The sequence below is a fragment of the Anabrus simplex genome, chromosome 9 (assembly GCF_040414725.1).
Source record: "Anabrus simplex isolate iqAnaSimp1 chromosome 9, ASM4041472v1, whole genome shotgun sequence".
Lineage (NCBI taxonomy): Eukaryota > Metazoa > Arthropoda > Insecta > Orthoptera > Tettigoniidae > Anabrus > Anabrus simplex.
In genome coordinates, this window is record NC_090273.1 from 21,708,301 (window position 1) to 21,730,817 (window position 22,517).

At 36.7% G+C, this 22,517-nt stretch overlaps 1 protein-coding gene across 1 annotated transcript in view; it reads left to right on the plus strand.

The window, feature by feature from the left end:
• Msp300 (Muscle-specific protein 300 kDa) overlaps positions 1–22,517 on the plus strand; it is a 589,230-nt gene that overhangs the window by 381,491 nt on the left and 185,222 nt on the right. Inside the window, exons 62-66 of the mRNA XM_068229229.1 lie at positions 1,202–1,565; positions 4,615–4,787; positions 9,751–9,925; positions 10,894–11,139; positions 22,006–22,183. Of these exons, the coding sequence (XP_068085330.1) occupies positions 1,202–1,565; positions 4,615–4,787; positions 9,751–9,925; positions 10,894–11,139; positions 22,006–22,183 (1,136 nt within the window). The remainder of the gene's footprint in view (positions 1–1,201; positions 1,566–4,614; positions 4,788–9,750; positions 9,926–10,893; positions 11,140–22,005; positions 22,184–22,517) is intronic.

Here is a 22,517-nt window from a genome sequence, read left to right on the forward strand (position 1 = left end):
TGTGTGAGGAGAAGTTTAGGCCTATATGAAATCACTGAGTGAATTGACTGTGCAGTTAGGGTCACATAGCTTTGAGCTTGCATTTGGAAGATAATGGGTTCAAATCCAGCAAATTCAGCAGCCCTGGATTCCCATTTTCACACCAAGCAAATGCTGGGGCTGTAACTTAATTGAGGCCATGGCTGCTTCCTTCCCAATCCTAGCCTTACACTTCCCTGCATTGCTGAATACCTTTGATGTGTTAGTGGGATGTTAAATCACTATCAAAAAAAAAAAAAAATATCAGCTGTAAGTTATTATTGTTACCTACAGAATTCAAAATTTAGTTTTGCCTTTAACGTGGGTGGAACTGTGGGAACTGCTAGTATGATAGTATGACAAATGTTTAGCATTCCTATGTCGTATGCTCCTTCTAATTTTTGTATCTAGCCCTGCATATTCCTTTCTTTCATTTTCTGAGTGCTTTAACCCTGTATAGAACAGAAACCTTTATTAATTTATTTATTAATGCAAAGCACACAAATGTATATAAAAAGTGCTTTTTCATTTCTCTTTCCTATAGTCCATCATGGAACATTTTCACTACGAAATTTTTTTGCCTGACTCCTCCTAGCTGTAATTAATCTGAACCTATTTCAGTTGAAAATTGTCCATACATAGTACAAAATATTCATATTTATTCTCTTTTGTATCAAAGTGGTAGCATGATGTGCCATGAACTTAGCTGAAAAGTAGTTCTCTTGTGTGATCACTAATAAGTTAATATACCAACAATCTGAATTTATTGGAAACTGTCAGCCGATGAGGTAAATTACTTATTACATACATAATTGAAATTAGCCTCAGTTTTTTCCATTATTTACCTCAAAATATTAAACACAATATTCATTCATCATTAGAACAGTACAGAATTTATTCCAGGTATATATTTTGAAATATTTACAATATCATCTGTTTACAATATATTTTCAAATACGAACATAATTATCTTTCTTAAACAAAGAATCATACTTTCTAAGTTATCAATATCATTGCCACTGAATCTTTTGACTTTCCAAAAGTCACTTGCTTCTTGTACCAAATTCATTGGAGCAATGAAATGATAACTTTAAAAAGGTGGAAAATTATTTGACCAACATTCTATAAAGTCTTAAGACATATGTTTCAATTAAAGTATATTTTTTGCTTTGGTTTCTTTTAGAGAGTCCTTGAACCAGACTAAGACCTTACTGGAGGTGGGTATTGTGAGATGGACTGAGTATGAAGATCAGTACCAGGAAGCATCAGACTGGCTGACTCAGACTGAGCAGCTTGTTCAGACATTCAACAAGCTCCAGGATAGTCTTGAAGAAAAGAAAAACGTCCTGGAGTTGTTCCAGGTGCACCTGCAAACTTTGTTTGACTGGCAGAAGGAGCTGGATAGGCTCAACATGAAGGCTCAGGTCCTTCTGGAGACCTGTGCTGATACTAGAATCAGCAATGCAGTCACTCAGATGACCACAAAGTATAACGCTCTGCTGTCCCTAGCCAAGGAGATCATGAGGAGACTTGAATTACACTATCAGGTATGAGATCTAGGCAGGAAATTGACTGCCTACTCTGTACTTTTCTTTTGTTAACCCTAGAACTGGCAGCTGACAAATATTCGACACTTTGGTCCCTGTTGTAGTGGCACTGTCAAATATTCGACATGTTCGTATTTCTTCTCGTAATTTCCTCATTCCTTCAACAAATGCCATGACAGTCTACTTCTTGTCATTCTCAATATCCACAGCAGCACGAGTTCAGTTTCATTCATGTTTACAACCTCTTTGGGCGCAATTTCACAGAAATAAACGAGTGCAGTTTTCCGACCATCTGTTTGAGCGTCATTTCTCTAGAGTTTTAAAAAAACCCTCATGGGCTTCGCTTTGCTATTCTATTTCATTTCATAGTTTCCGTTCAGTGTGAGTTATTTACTTCTGTATATATACTGTTATTTTATTGATTATATACATTTTTAGTACAGTATGTGTCTAAATATGGCATCTTCCTTCATTACAGAAAATTAGTGATAAGTATGGCAAAATTTGTTGGAAGATGAAAGTGATGGATCTGATTTTGAGGTTACTGAGAATGAACCAACAGATTCACAGTCAGATGAACCAACAGACTCAGAGTCAGATTTGGAATGTTTATCAGCTATTTCTTTTTATCCCTATCAGAAAGTGAGAGTGATGACAAAATTTCCACAAAGCAACCTATCATAACAACATGGTCTAAGATCATGCCTCCAAATGATTGCATGCCAATACATTTTCCCTTATATTTTCAAGAACATATCTCTCAGAGTGATGAAACTTTTGCTAGTGCATTACAGATACATTATTGACAATCTGTGTATATCAGTTTGTTTGTGACATGTTCCAGTTTTGTGTATATAACGCAAACCTTTTTCTTGAGCCCAAGTTCCCATTCAGCACTATGGAGCTCAGGGCTCAAGAAAAGGTTCGTGTACTATACATATGATTGAAAATTTTATTATTATTTTGAATCTAGGAATTATACTTTTTGAACAGACTGTACATTTTTCTAGTCAAAACATTTGTGTAATTTTGTGTCGCTACAACAATCCTCAGTGTATTAGCTTTACATAGGTACATAAAACTTTGTAGATTGATTTCACACATTGCAGATAATTTGTATTTTATTTAGACAAGTAAAAGCTGCCAAATATGGCTGCCACCACAAGATTCAACATTTTGATTTCCAGGGTTAATAAATATTTTTAGCATCCATACACTCCATTGTGTCAGAAAGCCTTCCTGTTGCTATTTTCATCTGACATTCTAACTTCTTATTTTATCCTTTCTTGTCTTTCCTATCATACTTGTTAAATATTTCATCTCACTGGCCTAGGTTTTATTCTTCCATAGTTTTGTCACAGAGTCCATGTTCTATGATCGTAGTATTCTGATTAATGAGTATAGTTAAATAAGATTAGTAAAGTGAACAAAGTGTATTTGCCTTTTAAAAAGTACGAAGTTGTGTGTATATTTTAGCATATTGACGAGTGGAACAAAATTTCAATTTATTTAGAATACGTTTTGAGGACTGTTTTATGATGTTCCATTTGAAGGGAAGTATTGTATTCCTTCCTATGAGCCTTCAAGTTCAAATAGTTGAACAGTGCTTTAAACAGGTCCTCCTCTATTCTTAATGATGTTTAGGAAAGCAGTGTTACTATACTGTCATTCAGTTAAGAACCCCATACCAATTGCATCATCATCATCATCTTCCTTCCAAGTATTGGGCCATGTGTCCCGTTACGGTCTTGAATTTTACTTTTTGCAAGACTTGAAAGCAATCGAATGTCCTTCCGACGGGTTGCTAGCCTGAAGGAAGTAAGACCATTGGTGGGGCTGCCACCTCTCAGCTAATGGACTAGCTGAAATTACAGTATTTCCTCCATAATGGATGTAATGGTTATACCGCCGTTACTCTGTCTGTAAGGTTCTTCTGTGTACCAAAATTTGTAATTCTGTTACCATATGTTTTCTTTTTCAGGTAGTTCATAAATTTATTTATTCAAAATTAATTTTTGCAGACTGAAGAACTTAACAGTTGGTAATTAACTGAGCCAAAACTGAAAAGAGATGGCTTCAGACTTTTAAAAAAAGAAATTCTGTTATCCACAAAATCATAGTGATCCATAAAATGTATTTCAATTTTTTTTTTTTTTTTTTCAGGAGAATAATAATTATAAACTTTGGTTCATTCATGAAGTAGACAGATTAATATTTTTAACTGGTAATACATAATATATGAGGAGTGTGTCCCCCCCCCCAAAAAAATAGTTTACAATGTATATTTCTCAGTATTGTACATAATTGTTTGTACATAAAACACTTTGTACTGTGTTCTTCACTTAGTATTTCATTTTTTCACAGTCACCATGGCGATTGAGGCATTTGTCCAACTGTCGAGCAAGATTTTCAGTGCTACTGTTGTAAAACGTGGTATCCTGACTGTTGAACCAACATTTCACTGCTGTTCTGACAACATCACTACTTTTAATTCTGTGCATTCCGAGATGTCATTTCAGAGCCAGAAAGATGAAAATCTCTTGGCACTAGATCAGGATTATACAGTGAATATTCCAGAATCTCCTACCAAAATTCAGAGCACCTATTTATGATGATTCATCATACTTTTGCTATTGGTTTCCACCGCCCTGATGATGAATTTCCACAGCTGGCACATTTTTTGCATTGAGAAAGCAAACTAAAGCATGAACTTCCTGCTTGGACAACTGCTTCAGTCGACCCTCCATCTTTAACTGGCTTTTGTCATGAAAATTGTAGTGCTCAGTGCTACCAACCAATATGGAAATATCCACTGGAACAAAGACAAAGTTCTCCTTCAATTGCAATCAGTCTAGCATCATGTTTACAGATGATAAACAATCTTGTAAACTTTGGGACAACCCCTCATGGTAACCTACGCAGTTCTAAAAGGAATATTATTTTTTTAATACAAAATCTTGAATTTAGCTCTCAATCAATGTATAATTTCCTGTGAAGCTCAAAACCTGTCCATCATAAACATTTTCATCAATTTATATGATTTTTCTAGGAACATCAACAACACAACACCCTCTACCAGGAGTGTCAAGACTGGGTGGACCGTACTCGAGACAAGCTTAATGAGTGTCAAGAAGTCCCAAGTACACTGACAGAAGTAAACAACAAACTACAGACTGTGAAGGGTATTCGTCAGTCCCTGGAACAAGGCCAGAACAAGCTCAGGTAAATAAAAATTAGAGTAAGGAATGTAGAAACTTAACAGGTGAGGGTAAGAAACACTGTAGCAGTTATTAGGGGCATTAACGAAACAATTATTTTAAAAAACATTTGAATATTAAATAAAATTCAGAATCATTAAAACCATATCATAAAATCAAAATTAAACAAGACAAAATACACGGAAACTGACGGCAGGATGTGGACAGCGGAAGGAACCCTACGAGGTTGTGGATCGAAGAACTTTTGTGGCCGAAACTTCGAACAAAGAATAATTTAGTTAATATCTACTTACCGTAAATACGTACTATAAAAACATCTAAAAAGGAAATAATGAACACTACCATTAACATAAAACCCAAAATAGAAAAACAAACACTGAAGTTGCAGTCTTAACAATCTTACAGATGCTAGTCTTCATCAAAAACACTTTAAATATGAAACGACCCCCTTCACTAAAAAAACAGGTTGAAGGAAAATAATTCCAAAAGAAGCAGATTTAATGAGGTCAAGCTTAATGAAAAATTCATTTAAGTTACAAGAATGTTATAAAAGGCTTGCCTCGTGGCAACGTGACGATGGATGTAAAAACTCTTTACACCATCGAAATTTACATTTGATTGCTGGTAGAAAAATCGATGGGTAAACTCCTGTGATGAACTAAAAAGGTGAAATAAAATAAAGTTACATTAGGAAATTTAAGATTTGCTAACCCCAAGAGAAGCCAGAGCACCATGGAGCACAGAGCTCCCAGACAAGACGTCCACTCTGCATGATGCCAAAGACAGAATTGTGACACACTGCTACGTGCTTCCCGAAGGAAGCCCACGCTGAATGGTGTAACCGGAAATGCCACAAGCTAAATTAATGACCAATGACCACACAGGAGTCACCTTTTGATTTATTTTAACCTATTGAATTTAATTAGACGCTGGTTGCCTTGTCCTTGAAAGCTTCTAGAAGCTTGCATCTTGTGCAAGTCCCAGAAAAATTGACAACTGCGGAACAGGATGTCCCACCGATTTTGACGATGACATTTTAAAATTTAATACAATTTTAAGTAATCCAAAATTTTCTTGAAGGCTAAATATATATAAACTCTCGCAAACACAATAGAGACTTAACATGGACCAGAACATTGACTTTATCATTTGCCTGCCTCTTACCCTAAGACCCCATTTTGATTCATGGCCAGTCCTAGGATCTTAATTCTGGACTGTGGGACAATCTGAAATCTAAGATCTATCAGACCATCATCCATCCTGTCGCTCTCTATGGCACCGAATGCTGGCCAGCTACAGAGGAGGTAGAATGCCGACTAAGCATCATGGAGACAAAGATGGTTAGGTGGACAGTTGGCATCACTAGACTGGATCACATTTCAAATGTTGTTATTAGGAAATGTTTTGGCGTTGCACTGATCCAGAAGAAAATGCAGGAAAGCCGTCTGTGCTGGTTTGGACATATGTTGCGTGCAGAGGACAATACATTAGCAAATTCAGCGTATACATTTGAAGTCGCTAGAAAGAGGCGCAAGGGACGATCAAAACAGTGATGGACCGATACAGAAATATGAAGTTTTGAAGCTTCCACCTAATCAATACATATATTTATATATTATTGTTCTACAGTACCGGTTTCGACCTTGTGAAGGTCATCCTCAGCTGACAATCATAACATACAATTAAAACATTACAATAAGAATGTCACATGATATGGGTGAAAACATAGTCACTGCAATTGTTCTAATTTAAATAATCATCTACAATGACTGATATAATAATTAAAAAACTTAACATTACTATATGTATATGAATGATGTATGTTAAAATACGTTTTTCTTAAATTATAAAGGTGTCCCATAGTATGGATAAAAACGTTATCAATTTGCAAATGTTTTTAATCAGTATGAGAGTTAAAACTTTGCAACACTATTATGTGCACAGGTGATATATGTTGAATGTACAATATTCTTGAATTGTGAAGTGTCCACTGTTCCACATTAAAACTTATGGCTAAATGAATAAAACATTTTGAAGTACAAATTAATTCTTGCGGCATGTTGTATACGCGACTATGTTATCCAGCCGTGTTCGTCTACTGGTGGTATAATGGTATGAATTTCTAGAAGTGATATGAACACTTATGTTGAAATCAGGTAGTTGTCCGGTGTTTAGTGCAGGACTTCGTCGATATATACACAAAGCTTATAATTTATGCTAAGACTGAACTGACCATAAAATATGGTATATAAATGTAGATAAGTTGTTGCGACGTGCTTCCTTTAGTTTATATGTTATTTGATTCGTCAAATGTCAATATGTATTATAATACTTGATTTCACCATATTTTTGTGGTTTAGTTAGCGTGAAAGCTTCTTTCTTCACTTTGCGTTGTAGGACGTATTTTGTATTGTAGATGTTGACATTTGATGTGTGCTATTCGGCAGCACGTCAAGCACATCGACCAATACAGTGCGCAATGACCTGAAAGCTGTAAGACTACATCCAGACATGACCTGAGACATGGTGGTCGGAGCCTCAAAGCTCATGGACCGGCTCGCTAAATGCTAGCACCCGTCTATAGCATAACTAAAGAAATGGAGACAGTGAATCCATACAGTGGACTCTGCCACCAGGTCGGACAGAAAAAGAAGAAGAAGAAGAAGAAGAAGAAGAAGAAGAAGAAGAAGAAGAAGAAGGAGAAGAAGAAGAAGAAGAAGAATAAGAAGAATGTGGGCAGGATCAGGGTCTCTCTCAACCTGGAAAGACTACAGTAAATGAGGAGCTGTCTAATATGAAAAGCAGCAGTTTTGGCCACGCTGACTGCATGGAACTCTAGTATTTGCAGACCATCTGGCTGGGAAGACAGGCTCATAATGAGCTGTTGCACCATGGATTTGTTTTAGAGAGAAGAAGAATAGCTTTCATGCCATTTTCATGCCTCTGAGATGGGGAGAGTGCAGAAGAACTTTCAGCAATGCTGGAGGTTGCTGTATAGTAGATCAAGGAATCTCTGCTGATGTTGAGGATAGGATCTTCTATGTAATAAATTATTCATAATTGTCAAGGAAGGTCTCAACCTAAATATTAGTGGGTTTTTCTTTGTCTCCCACTGTTTCTTTCCTGTGCTCCTTCCTATTTTATCCCTCCATGACCTACCCTTAAGTGAGCCTTTCTTTTCCTCTTCTCTCCTAATCAATTATCCAATTAAATCTCATACAGAAAGATAGGAATATATAGTGGGACAAACACAATGACAGGTCAGCATCAGAAGAGGGAGGAACAGAAAAGGAGACATGGACAAATATGAGAACACAAAAGAACAAGGATAATCTCCATGCCTTTATACACTGCTGTCTTCAGATGTGATAAACACAGCACGCCACAGCATGCCTGGCCTCGTGATGAAGCTGGGAAGCCAAAACAAACTCGACAGGGGCTGAGAAGAAATGGTTGTTGAAGAACCAGGATTAATGAAGAGATAGCCTACCTATTTGCAGACAGCAGTGTATGAAGATTTGGAGGTATATTTTGTCCTTTTGTATCTCCATGTTTGTCCTTGTCTCCTTTGTTGCTCCCTTTTCTCTTGCTGATCTCTTATTATTAGAGATGTGTGTTTACGGTCTTGAGCTTGGACCTGACCTGCTCTTCTCTGGGTGAGCATTTCAAGTTCAGCTCACCGTGTCGCAGGGACCGAAAGACCGGGACTGCCTGAAGTGCGGTCGGAGCCTCAAAGCTCATGGACCGGCTTGTTAAATGCTAGCGCCCATCTATAGCATAACTAAAGAAAACGCCGAACTTTTAAACGCCTTTTTCATATTTGAATCCTGATCAGTTACGAAAGTAACCAATTATTCGTAGGTCCAGCAAGTGAACGTCCAACAAGCCACTCTGTTCTATAATTTCTCGAATAATGTCACCAAACTTTGGTACTTTAGGGAAGAAGCACGTGAATATTACTCTACTTTTGATGACCGAATGATGGAAGTAACACATGGCGAGTGACAGGAAATACTAATTCTTTTGATTATTGTCAGTCCACATATCAGAAGTAGCTAAACAACAAATATCTCTCATTGCCTCTACAATTTCCGGGATAACTGAATGACAAGTGTCACTGACTAGTTCATGACATCGGCGTGCAACAGTTGTTCGATAAGGTAGTGTATCGGAAATATCAACTTTTCCTAATTCATTACCCTCGTTAAGTAGTTCTTGTACCACCTTACCAAAACCACGTTCCGACACGATACTGAAAGGCCAGATTTATTACATACATTTCTACACAGGCCTCAGTAATCTTATGTTTAACAATGCTACTAAATGTGGAAATATTGGTCGATGAATTTCCTTGATTCGTAGATCGGGAGCAATTGTGTCTAGCTGAAATACTAGTACTGGATTTCTTTACAACACAGTACATTCTCCAAGTTTGCACTTCACAAAGCTAGCCTTTTTAACCTCGTCATTAATGATGATATAAAATTGCCCCCACCCTTTGCTTTCTGCCTTCCATTTATCCTGCTTGTTATTTAATTTCTCCGTTACCTTATTTACAGTCTCCATCTCTAATGAATGACAAGATACTCTAAAGACTGGACAGCTATATAATATTTCCCAATGTTAGTTCTCTATCGTATCAAACTTGGAGACCATTAGACCATGGGCTTACTAAGCAGAGCTCACTAGCCCGACGGCCAGATAGAAGCAAGCTTTCAAAGGTAACTGCTTGTACTCCAGTCATTTCAAAGACTGCCGTGAGAGTGCTCTAGTGTACACTGGAGTTCGAAAGACCAGCTTGTGCACATATCTATCTGTTATAGTGTTTATGCTACTGTGTGCTCCTATCCGTGTTCACATCTTTCTATATATGGCCTGTTTCTTGTTAATATTATTCTAAGTAAATCTGACTAACTGGTTATAATACACCTCACCATATCACAACTGATTTCTGATTCACTTTGTAGGTATGTCTTGGAGCTTAAAGAGAAAGTTATTCTCAACACAGAGCAGAATGGAGCTGCCAAAATCCAGGAAGACACTGAGAACCTCAAGCAGGAATTTGAGAAACTGATGGTGGATGTACAGGATCTGCGACAGAAACTAACAGCGCGTGCTTCTCAACTTGAAGACATCCAGAAGGTAAGAATAAAACTGACAGTATTTTGTCAATTCAGATTATATTGAAAATTGGGCCACAGTAGGAATTCATGGTATTATGAGTTCTTGGTTCAAAGTAGTTACAGGATTAGAAAAGTCTGTAGTCTTTTACCATTATTGTTCATAGTTTACGTGGATCTCATACTGAAAGGTATAAAATAATGGAATGGGATTCAGTTAAGTGGAAACAAAGTAAGCAATTTGACCTTTGCCATAGACTTTCTTTTAATGGCAGACTGTGCTGAAAGCCTCAATTATAATATATTGGAGCTTGAATAGATGTGTAACAAGTATGATGTGAACATTAGCATTTCGAAAACTATAACGATGTCATTTGGGAAGGAGCCTGAGAGAGTTAAATGTCAGATTGGGAATGCAAAACTGGAACAGTTGGATCATTTCATGTAGTTTGGATGTATGTTTTCCCAGGATGGTAGTAAAGAAGATAGATTGAATCAAGGTGCAGCATAGCTAATGCAGCGAGCTCATATTTGTGATCAACAGTATTCTGTTATAAGAAAGATGTCAGCTCCCGGATGAAACTATCTTTACACCAGCCTGTTTTCAGACCAACTTTACTTTGTAGGAGTGAAATCTGTGTGGATTCAGGATATCCTACTCATAAATTGGAAGTAACATACATGATTGCTTGTACAAACAGGGGAAGCAATAGCTGGAGGGTACTCAGAATGGGGAGATAAAGGCTAAGTTAGGAATGAACTTGATGGATGAGGTTGTGCATATAAACTGGCTTCAGTGATGGTGTCATGTGAGGCGAATGGAGGATAGGTTACCTAGGATAAGGATGTGCTTACTTAATTCTCAGAGGCTTGAAGACTGAATGTTTAAAGTCATAACAGTCCATAATGGAGAAGTATGTATGTATGTTGTAGAATGTCATTGGTGTTAGGCTTATTTGCTGTATTCTAACACATGTAATTATTCATTAGGCCCATAAACTCCTGGCAGACTGGCTTGCAGAGGTAGAGTTGAAGGTACAACCCGACGAGATGAGCGAGAAGCGAGCAACTCTGGAAAAGTTCCGCAGTGTACAGCGTGATATTAACGGTCACGCCGAGATTGTGGAACGCCTGAAAGCACGTCTGGCTGAAGATCCTACCATACCACCCAAGGACTATGAGACCAGCATTAGCAAGTACCAGCAGCTGAAGGAACTGGTTGCTGCCAACATTGCTGTGAGTCCTCCTTTTGAATATGATTTCTTTTTTTAACTTGTGGTACACACTGAATTAGCCATATAGCCATTAGCCATGTAATGAAAGAGATTCGACAGAGTTCAAAACATAGTCTGTGATGGATTTAATTTCCCTTTGGTTATCCCACTACAGCCATTATTCAACCTTGGTTACTGGGTAGCTTTCCTTGCCAAATTTTGTATCTGAGAGAAAAAAGGTCATGTTCAACTGTATTGGGTAATTACTCTTAAAATAAAAGTTAATATTCTTACTTCCCACCAAATACTGTTTAATAATTATTTATAAGTTCACTTTTTTGCCATGTATAGAGGCTTCTTCTATGTGTAATAATTTGGATCAGCACTGGAAATAGTTAAATGTTACTAACTTTTACCTTAATATAGTGCAGACATGGTATATAAAATTAATTACATAATTAATTACCATATTTACTTATATAATTTTCCTACATTTTAAAAGTATTCTTAACCACAAAAATGGAAGGAGGAGGAACTATGCAAATAATTTTGAATCTAAAATACAAATGAAATTCCTCTACTTTTCAGTGTAGTTTTCAGCAGTCATTGGCATAGAGATGTCCTCCTTTGAAGAGAAAGGTTGTTCCTGTACATGAATCTACAAAACCACCTTCCTCTGCGTGCTTTAAACAGTGAGATTGCAATATTGGTTTTCTTTGCAATCTCCAACATCTTTAACTGTAGCATTCTCCGCAAAACTCAATAGCTGTCATTTCTTAATCTACTTACATAATATGTTAATATTTCTTTTTCAACTTTCGGATACCGGCCTGTTTTAGTCTCTGCACACTGCAACAGTTCTTTTTGTTTACCACCTGTAGCACACAGGTGATGGCTCTTCACAAAATTCACGTGCTGCAGCATGGTTGTCATTATTTTCTGCAAGCACAATCACTGTTAATTTAAGCTGTGCATTGTAACTTCCATTATTTTACCCATCGCTAACCACTAATCAGTTACAGTACATTTGTAAATTTAATTAGCTTAGAGAACAGGGGTACGTGAATGAATCATATCCATGAAATTTCGTCATATCATAGGATATAAAGTGCATGGTTTTGATCCGTATTGAATTGTGATCACAATAATAATTATTAAATTAATGTCGTAATGATCCACCTTTTTCAATACTATAATATGCAATATTATTGAATTTCATTACTAAACTAGGGACTAGTTTTGGCCTTGGCTGGCCATCTTCAGCCTTAATGTGATACATCTAATAACTAAACAAATGTACAAACACACAATTGACATAAAAACTAATCTACAAACACATAATTAATATTAAAATCTGGGATGAACTATGTGTAAAATCTGAAAAATAAATTAGGCTCTAAATTCAGTATTAAATAATACTGATTAGCTGTAAAAATATTAACTTTTATTTAAGATTTCTTATCTCTTTATGGGCACTTGTCTCTGTTGGTAATGCAACAAGGTTTCTATCAATTCTATATAAGAAAGACATTTAAATCTATTATGGATAGTGAACATCAAAAAAGGAACAGTAGAATGTAGAGGAACTATATTTTAAAAATACATTGCATGCTGGACATTTGAACAATACTCATGATTGCTTCAAAATACCGGTATATCTCATTTTAAAACAAGAACAACCACTTATGTAGCAATGTGGTGTAATACTGATAAATGACAATAATTTTCTCTTAGCACTTCACAAGCTTTGTTTTTGAATAATGAAATTGCTTGAACAGATATTTTGATGCTTGCTTTACATAATCATGAAACATTAAGAAGATAAATAAATCAGCCTTGTTCCAGCTGTGGTAATTCTATAACTTAAGAGTAACATTATTAAGAAGTTCTTCTGAGTGCACTTTCAAAATGCAGTTTACAGTGATCAATAATATTTTACCTATTTCTTGTTGAAAGCAAAACACTGATCGTGTATACAAATTTACTCATGTCGTAAGTATATTTATCACTCTAAGTCTCACAATAATTCTGTACTTAGAAGCTTGTATTTGCACACTTTAGCTTTAACAGCTGTAGTGCCCCAAAATACCCCTTGTATTTCAATTTTTCATTGTTCATCACGCAAACATAATTGAAAAATGCTTCTGAGATGTAGTTTCTTGCTAATATACGAGGGTGGATCAAAAGGTAACACACAACATTTTTTTAAATGAGACATTTAATGAGCAAGAAAAACAAAAAAAGTATGCACAAAATAACTACAGGATTTACTTATTTTTCAGTGTATGAACCAAGTCACTCTAGACATTTCTCCCAATGGGATACCACAATGAATATGCGTTATTCATAGAGCTCTCTTCCCATGGAGTGTAGTTACCTGCACACAATTGATTTCACTTCGTCATTCAAACCGAAACATTGAGCTTTTAGGAAATCTTTCACTGGTCTGACAAGGTGAAAATCAGGTGGTGGAAGTCATACTTCTCAATTTTTACCTGAATGGAAGTCACAATTTGGGGATGAATTTCACTTCTTCAGACTACCAGAGAAATTTCTAGGAGATCAAGGCTTCGGTTCAGATGAAGAAGTGAAATCAGACGTGAGCAAGGGGCTGTATCCCAAAGAATAGTATTTTATGAACAGGGCATGTTCAACTTGATGTCATGATGAAAGAAATGTCTTGGGTGACATAGTTCACATGTTGAAAAGAATTTTTCCTACTCTTTAAATATATCATATGACAATATTGTGTGTTAGTTTTTTATCTGTCTTTGTATATCAGATTCCACAGCAGTGGACATTGAAAGGGTAAGAGGGACCTGATAGAAACACTGAATATACGTTGGCTATTTCATGGACACTCCAAGACACAGTATGTGTGAATTTGAATGCTTTTAATTGAAAGCTTCTGGCTGCAGTGTGACAACATGAGGAGCCATAAGAGTTGTCTGTCATCAAGTAATATGCTGTACAACATAGAGCAGAGAAGGAGATACAAAGAAAGGGATAAAATTAAAAACATTCCAAACAAACATGTCTATAAAGATAGATGGTGTTCTACCACAATAGTTGATCAGCCTTATCTAATTTAATTTTTTAGTCTACAACTCTATTCAGGGATAAAGTTGAAAGTGTGGTCTATGAGTGTGGAATTAATCTGCAATTTTGTATCAACCCTGAATAGATAAACCCTGAATAACTATGCATCTGTTTCACCTACAGATCACCTGATCAATTCACTAGACTTGTGTTTTCCTTTGTCGTCTAATTTAACAATAAAAACAATATAAAAGCTTTGAATATTTATCTCATTATTTGGTTATATCATCAGTTTCTTGAAGGCATGACCCAACAAATTATTTTGTGTGAACACTCACATTATAATTAACAGATTTTTTCTATGCCCCACAGTTTATGAGACTTGTTATTTTAATATTTTATGCCTTGGAGTAACTCTTTGAAATTACGTTGAAACTTGCTATACATCCCGAGGAAAGAATATCCAGTGAATTCCTATCTGTGAACTTCTTGTTCCTCTGATTGAAGCATTCCAGAACTACTTAAATGAAACTAAAACCATTATTTGAATTAGAAACATTATAGGCCTATTGTGGTATTTGAGAACATGCTTTTGAATACAAGTTCCAGTTCTGTAAACTATATAATTGGGATGCAAAACTGATTGAAGAGTGTAACTGCTTTAGTGGGGTGATGTCATGAGCACTGTTTGCAAGCTTTTGGGACAGTGCAGACACAGGTTGGCTACAATCGTGCTTCATCAGCAGATGTTGGCCCAAGTGCTTTTGCAGGTGTCAGTAGCAAGCAGAGCAAATTTCTCGTTATGTTTACTATACATCATGAGTGTAAAGATATGAAGAATGAGGTATTACATGTACACAGGGAATAGTTCTACAAAATACCCTCAGATATTACAACCAATCAGGGCAATCAGATATTCGTTTTAGCACAGAAAATATCTCCTGTCAATTTATGGAAACCTTATCTCAACACATTCACACTTCTTGCTAACTACAACACAGTAACATGTATGTACTGTTTTAAATAAGTATACATGTAGATCAATTGAATAAATACTGTATATCAGTGTTCGGTGAAATATTTTCTTGAACATTTTGGCAAGGGCAGGTAATAATTATCAGATTTAAGTATGCATGTATGCTCTATATGAGCTGCCTGTAAGTGCGTAAATCCTGCTCAGAGCTGGTGTTATCACCAGCCTCACATTTCAGCATCGCTCAAGCAGGTTCAAATTCACTAGCACGGTGATGTCATGCCATTTGAGTGCTGCTCAGTCCCATCCCTACTATTTGATTCTGACCATCACTAGTAAGCGAGATTATGAAGTTACTTAGACAGACTTCTTTAATCATAATTTTTTTAAATTTCATGTGGCTATTTCTAGCCGAGTGCAGCCCTTGTAAGGCAGACCCTCCGATGAGGGTGGGCGGTATCTGCCATGTGTAGGTAACTGCATGTTATTGTGGTGGAGGATAGTGTTTTGTGTGGTGTGTAAGTTGCAGGGATGTTGGGGACAGTACAAGCACCCAGCCCCCGGGCCATTGCAATTAACCAATGAAGGTTAAAATCCCCGACCCGGCCGGGAATCAAACCCAGGACTCTCTGAACCAAAGGCCAGTATGCTGACCATTCAGCCAATGAGTCGGACTTTAATCATAATACAAGGTGGGTTTAAAAAGTATGGTGGCTGGACTGATATTGCAATGGGAACGTGTGGCAACACTGCGTGCATGCACAGGTGAATAGAGAGACATCTTGAGAAATACTGTAGGCATTGAAAACACACGGAGCTGAAGCAGATTAGTCTGCTCGGCCACTCAGATGTTGTACACATGAAAACTCATGCCATAGTGCAATGGAGCAACGCATAAACATAAAGTTTTGTTACAAATTGGAAAAAATGGCAACAGAGATGCATGCAGTGTACAGAATAGAAGCCATAAGCAGAAAATATGTGCAACGACTTGTTCAAACAGTTTCGGGGTGGACAGGAAACTCTTGAAGATGCATCTCTTCCAGGTCGTCCACCAACAAGCTAAAGTGTAGAAAACATCTGGCGAGTGCAACAGATGCTGGCACAAAATCAGTGACTGTCTGTGAGAAGGATATCAGAAGAAGTAGCGATTGGCAAGGAGAGTGTGAACACGATCATTCACAACAATTTAGGTCAGCGGAAGATCAGTTCTGCATTTGTGCCACACACATTGGCTGACAAGCAGAAGGCATCATGGATGTAAATTATTGGAGAATTCATTGACACATGTGTCCGAGATCCATCTTTTCTGAAAACTATCATTACGGGTGATGGGAGCTGATGCTACCAGTTCCATCCAGAGACCAAGCGACAATCAGTGTTCACTGAGGACCCCACGTTGCAAAAAAGAAATCACTTCCAAAAGCCCAGGGTCAAGACACTGTTGATCACATTTTTCAGTAGCAGTGGCATGATCCACCAGAAATTTGTTCCATAGGGTCAAACTGTCAGTGCCATATTCTACAAGAACATTTTGAAACGATTCTTGCTACGCATCCGGTTTGTTCGTCCAGAGTCGTACAAGACTGAAAAGTGACTCCACGACAATGCCCGCTGTGATCTGTGTGCACAATTACTTGGCATAGCGGCACAGAACTGTTGTCGAACATCCACTGTACTTCCCGAATCTGGCACCTGCAGACTTCTTTCTGTTTTCCCACCTCAAGGGAATCCTGACATACTCGACATCCAAAGGTGTGTGACACCAGTGTTTCGGTCAATTCCAAAAGATGTCATTGGTTCCTAGTTTCCAGCATCTGCATGCACGTTGCCAAAAGTGTATTGTGGCCAAAAGAGAGTATTGTGAAGGCGACAAAACATATTTTGTTTGTAACTCCTGTTTTCTTCATTATAAATTTGTTATTGTATACATTCTATACAACTCACCACGATGTATTCACAACGACAGCCAACCTCCAGCTGAGCGTGCAAGTCAATGCAGTGCCATCTTATAATAGAGTATGCTTGTGATGTCAAATATATATATACTTTTTTTTTTTTGCAACAAGTATTCTCTTTTATCTGCCAATTGAGACATTAAACCTAAGCTCATGAAAGAATTGTCTCATAGAAGTCCACCTTTTCAATACACTTTGTGATTTATTAAATATCAAAATTGAAGTTATATGTTAAAATAATGGGACATGTTTTGCCTATAATATAACAGGCATCTTCAGCCATATTGTCCTTAATATTAAAATTAAAATGAAACTGGTAGACTAGACTTAAGGCTAAACTTAAAATGCTTCATAAAGTGGCTTATAACATTAAAAGAACTATTACAAGAACACACTTATTTAGATAAAATGAGCACTTGAGTGAGATTGACATTTGTGTTGTGTTATTAAAACATCTTAGTGGGTAAAATAACATTTTTGTTGGTTGTGTTTGACAGTTAATATTTGAAAGCACTCAGATACACCTGTATTTGTATTCCTGAAACTTGTAACTTTTTACGATAAAAATGCTACTGTTGATTAAGGCAGTGATTGTAGCAATTTAAAATCGTGAACTTGTGAGTGATGGTAGCTGGACTTGATTTGTGTGCATCTTGAAGACAGAGTAGCCCTATATGGCTGGAGTAGAAGAGGGGACTTCAAGAGAAAGTTCTTTCTGTGGCTGGATTTGTTTTAGTGCAAAAGAAAGGCCGGTTATGGTGGGAGAATATTCTGAAATGAAAAAGAAAAAAAAAGAAGGGGAAATACTTTAGTTATAAGCTCTAGGTGAATATATGTGGGGGAGAATATGACAGAGGACTGAGACTTTGTGTTAGGTTACCCACTTGTTATCCACTTGCAACATTAAACCTAATCATAAGTTAAATACTCTTCGCGATATACGCATTCTGCCCAAGCACTAAAAGCACCTTAAAATTTTTCTTTCCATGTACTGTTGTCTACGTTAAAAATAAGCTTTTGATCTACATTCAGTGGAATTATTATGTCCCTGGTATTCCTTTGTATGTTGATTAGTTTTCACAATGATACCATTTGTCCTGTAAACACAGTAATAGCCATACACCTATTTACAACGTGGTAACCATTGAAGCACATGATGAGTACTGGAAATGTACTGCATGCAATTAATCATTACTTCGATCATTTCTGAGCTAATCGCTGTTTGAGATATGCATCCTTACATTCATATCTGATGGTGTACAGACCATTAGACTCAGTAGGTCTTGGGGCATGAGAGCTGGCCTCTTCTCAAGGAAGAGAGGGTGAGAATCCTAGCCAATGTACATGAAATTTTAAAAATTAAATGTCACGTCTCCACATAAAACTGGAAGTCCCGTAGCTATGATAAAAATATTAACAGTCACATAACACTACAATCATGCCAGCATTTGGCAAGTGTATATATTTCTGATCCTTGTTTTCTCACCATATCAAGAATTTCCATCTTAGTCAGTACACATATAAACAGAAAATATTTTATTAACATTTTCTTTCAGAAGTCGACAGTTTTCTTTCTTTTGCATAACTTAGTACATACAATTTGTTATATATATATACAGTATAACGAAATGGCCTGCCTCTCACCCAGAGGCTGCGGGTTCAATTCCCGGCCAGGTCAGGGATTTTTATCTGGATCTAAGAGCTGGTTTGAGGTCCACTTAGCCTACTTGATTACAATTGAGGAACTATCTGATGATGAGATGGTGGCCGCCATTGTCGTCCTTCCCTTTATTTTCTGATACCTTCATTCTTTCATTTGTCAGACCTCTTCCATTTTCCTTCTGATCAGTGTTTATAGAGGGTGGTTGCCCAGTTGTATTTTCTCTCGAAATGATAATCACCCTAACCAGTACAGAAGTGCTCTTCTTGGGCGACGCTTGGACCAGAGTCGAGGCGGGTGCAGATGCTGCCGATGCTGTTGCTGTGTCAGCCATGCTCCCGGTGCGAGTGTGTTAAAATCGCCCTTGGTTTCTGTATGTTCCACCTTAATAGGATGGTTCAGAACTGAGCTTCAGTTATGTTTTGTTTAGCTAGAAACTCTACAGTTTGGTTGTACTCAAATCCAACATATTTTTTGATCTGGAAGACATGAATTTTGATTGCTCGGAATTCTGCATTTCCCACTAATTATTTATAATGTTACGGAGGTGTGCTTATTGCTGAAATACTCTATTTAGAAGTGTTAAAAATTCCAAAGCTTCAACTATCGTAAGTTTCTGAGATAGTGGATGTAGTCGGGATAGGCTTACCAACTACCGCAAGCCCAGATCGATCTCTGGTGAGATAAAGTGTTTACAGAGCACTTCATCATATGGTACGGGCTAGATCAAATTTGTTATATTTGCCGAAAGCCAAGAATAACGACCGAGAGGATTTGTCATGCTGACCACATGACACCTCGTAATCTGCAGGCCTTTGGGCTGAGCACGGTCTCTTGGTAGGCCATGCCCCTTAAGGGCTGTTCTGCCATGGGGTAATGTCATGAAATGTGCACATGCTGTGCAAATATGTGAATAGTTTAAAACTATTCTGAACTGGATTATGGGTATTTCTCTTTTTCTGATCTTGATAGTATGGTATCTTTCACAGAAATGGTGACAAAGTTCACGAATACATCCTGGTATAAGTTCATGGATTACTTTAGTTTTGCAAAGTTTACAGTGGTAGCCGTGCACTGCCAGTGTATTGGAGGTCTTGATTAGCATCTGTCTAAAATCAATTTGTCATGGCCTCGGTTGAATAGAAATCCAGCCAGATATCCTTCCGTTTTTTCCTGTTTTTCTTGTAGTTGTCTCTTTCAATGCATTGGAGATGGTAGGTCAAAATTCATTCATAAACTTCCATTCAAGAATGTCTCTTTGCAAGCTCATAAACCAATGTGGAATTGATATGTTTGGATACCCAATGGAAGGTTTTAAGAACACGCTCTCACGTTTTTAGGTACAATCTCTCCCTTGTTATTTTGATCCCATAAGTGAGGATAGGCACTATTTTGGCATTGAAAAGCAGCATGGCTGTTTGAAGGAGAAGTCTGAATTTTGCTCTAACCTTAGTTTGGGTGCAAGTGATCTAATATGCACAGTTCTCTCATTCTATTTCCCCTTTCTATTCCTGGATGGTGGCACCACTTGCATCATTTAATAGCTGCCACTTTCCTAGTGTTATTTCAGTGCATAGGCCTACTAGTTAGTATAGAGTTGATTTTATTTTCAAAATTCTCTTTTGTATTAGATTGTATCAGATTTCTTGTTTTGGTGTTGGGTAATGTGCAGAAATATGCAAAAGTTTTGTAAATACAATGTAATGGTTTTCAGTAAACTTTACACTTTAATTTTTTTAAACACTTGAAATTATTTTTAGTTAAAGGATGACTTAAATTAAATTAAAGTAGCTTTACAGTGACAGATAGAGTATGTCTATCATACTCATTGTACCTGTTGATGTGACTTTCAGCTATGCGCCTGACCAAAGGGTAATGTTGATTTATACCGCTAGCCTTAATTAATACATACAATTTTTCAGAATCATACGTAGTTAATAGTGGCTCCGTAGCTCAGACGGCAGCGTGTCGGCCTCTCACCGCTGGATACCGTAGTTCGAATCCCGATCACTCCATGTGAGATTTGTGCTGGACAAAGCGGAGGTGGGACAGGTTTTTCTCCGGGTACTCCGGTTTTCCCTGTCATCTTTCATTCCAGCAACACTCTCCATTCTCATTTCATAGCATCTATCAGTCATTAATAAATCACTTTGGGAATGATGACTCCATCGTACTAATAGCCTATATATGACTCATTCATTATATCCCTGACCCAGTCAATGACTGGAAAACAGGTTGTAGGTTTTCATTTTCACGTAGTTAATAATACGAAATTCTCATGCAGTATGTAATTCGTTAATTAACTCTTTTACTGCTGTGGTCACATTTATGCACAGCACGCCAAAGGGCTGTGCTCCGCGGAAGTTGCATTATTCCGAGTTCATACCTTCACTTGCTGTGGGTATTGATTTCCACAGTGCATAGCTTCTAATCTCCTGATAGTATTTGGAACTATTTGAACATGTAATTGTGCAAAATGATTCTTTCTAAATTTCTTTTTCCAAAATTTCAAAATTGTCATCATATGGAAATATTTTACCACCAAGAACTACAAAATGGTTTTCCAGTGCAAGGAATGATTTTTAATATACTTCTCTCTAACATATTATGCAATGTAATGTTGTAAAATTACTGTTTCCAAAAAGATGTTATGTTTTCCTTCAAAATTTTAAAAAATAATTCAAAATATCATACCACCAGAGTCTACAAAATGGTTTTCCAGTGCAAGGAATGACTTTTTAAGTTCTCTCTCACCTATTATGCAATGTAAAAAATTAGTGTTTATCAAAAATATTTTTCAAATTTAATTTCGCAGCCAAGGGCTATTGTGTGCTGAGAATTCCGCAGCGAATTATGATGCCAAAGGAAAAGTTCTTGATTTCTACAAAAGTTAATTTTAGGTAGAAATGACAGTAATATCCAATTACTATAAGTCCAGATAATAGTGTGTAGTAAGTATGGAACTGAAACAAACAAAAAGAAACAAAAAGCACAGTTTTTACAAGATTAGCCATGAAAGTGAGGATGCACAGCTCCAGCAGATATAACTAACTTAGATATAAATTTAAATGAGAATAATAACAGCATGTTAAAATAGTGTAATTAATAAATAATATTTAAACTAAATAGATGAATTCAAGTATATTTCTTGAACACTTTTATGTTTACTACAATACTCACTCATCGGTTACATTTGTAGAATAATAAAAATTAAGTAGATCACACATTATTTATATTCGTGAATTTGTTTTCTGGCAGGCTCTTGAAGAACAGGTGAAGAAACAGGAACTGTATAAGCAAGCTTATAATGATGCTTTTGATTGGCTGCGCAAGACTCGTATTGACATCCAGCAGTGCAGCGATCCTCATGGAGAAAAAGAACAGACCATTGACAAAGAGAAGAAGATGGTTGAAATTGCTGCAACCTTTCCCAGAGGTATGTATTATTTACTAATTGTTATATTATGCAAGTGAAGAGATATTTTCCACTAGGAGTATTGTTTAATTTTTCAGGTAAGAGCAATACTTAGTACTCGTGTAATACTGTACCAGTTTCCTTTTACACCATGTTAGATAGATAGATAGATAGATAGATAGATAGATAGATAGATAGATAGATAGATAGATAGATAGATAGATTTATTTATCATCAACAGGCTATTCACCCAATTATAGATGATTCAATAAAACATTATGTACAACAAATACACCTTAAATAAAGTAATAATCAAGTTTAAAATAAACCTAGAGACCTTTATATATGCATATTT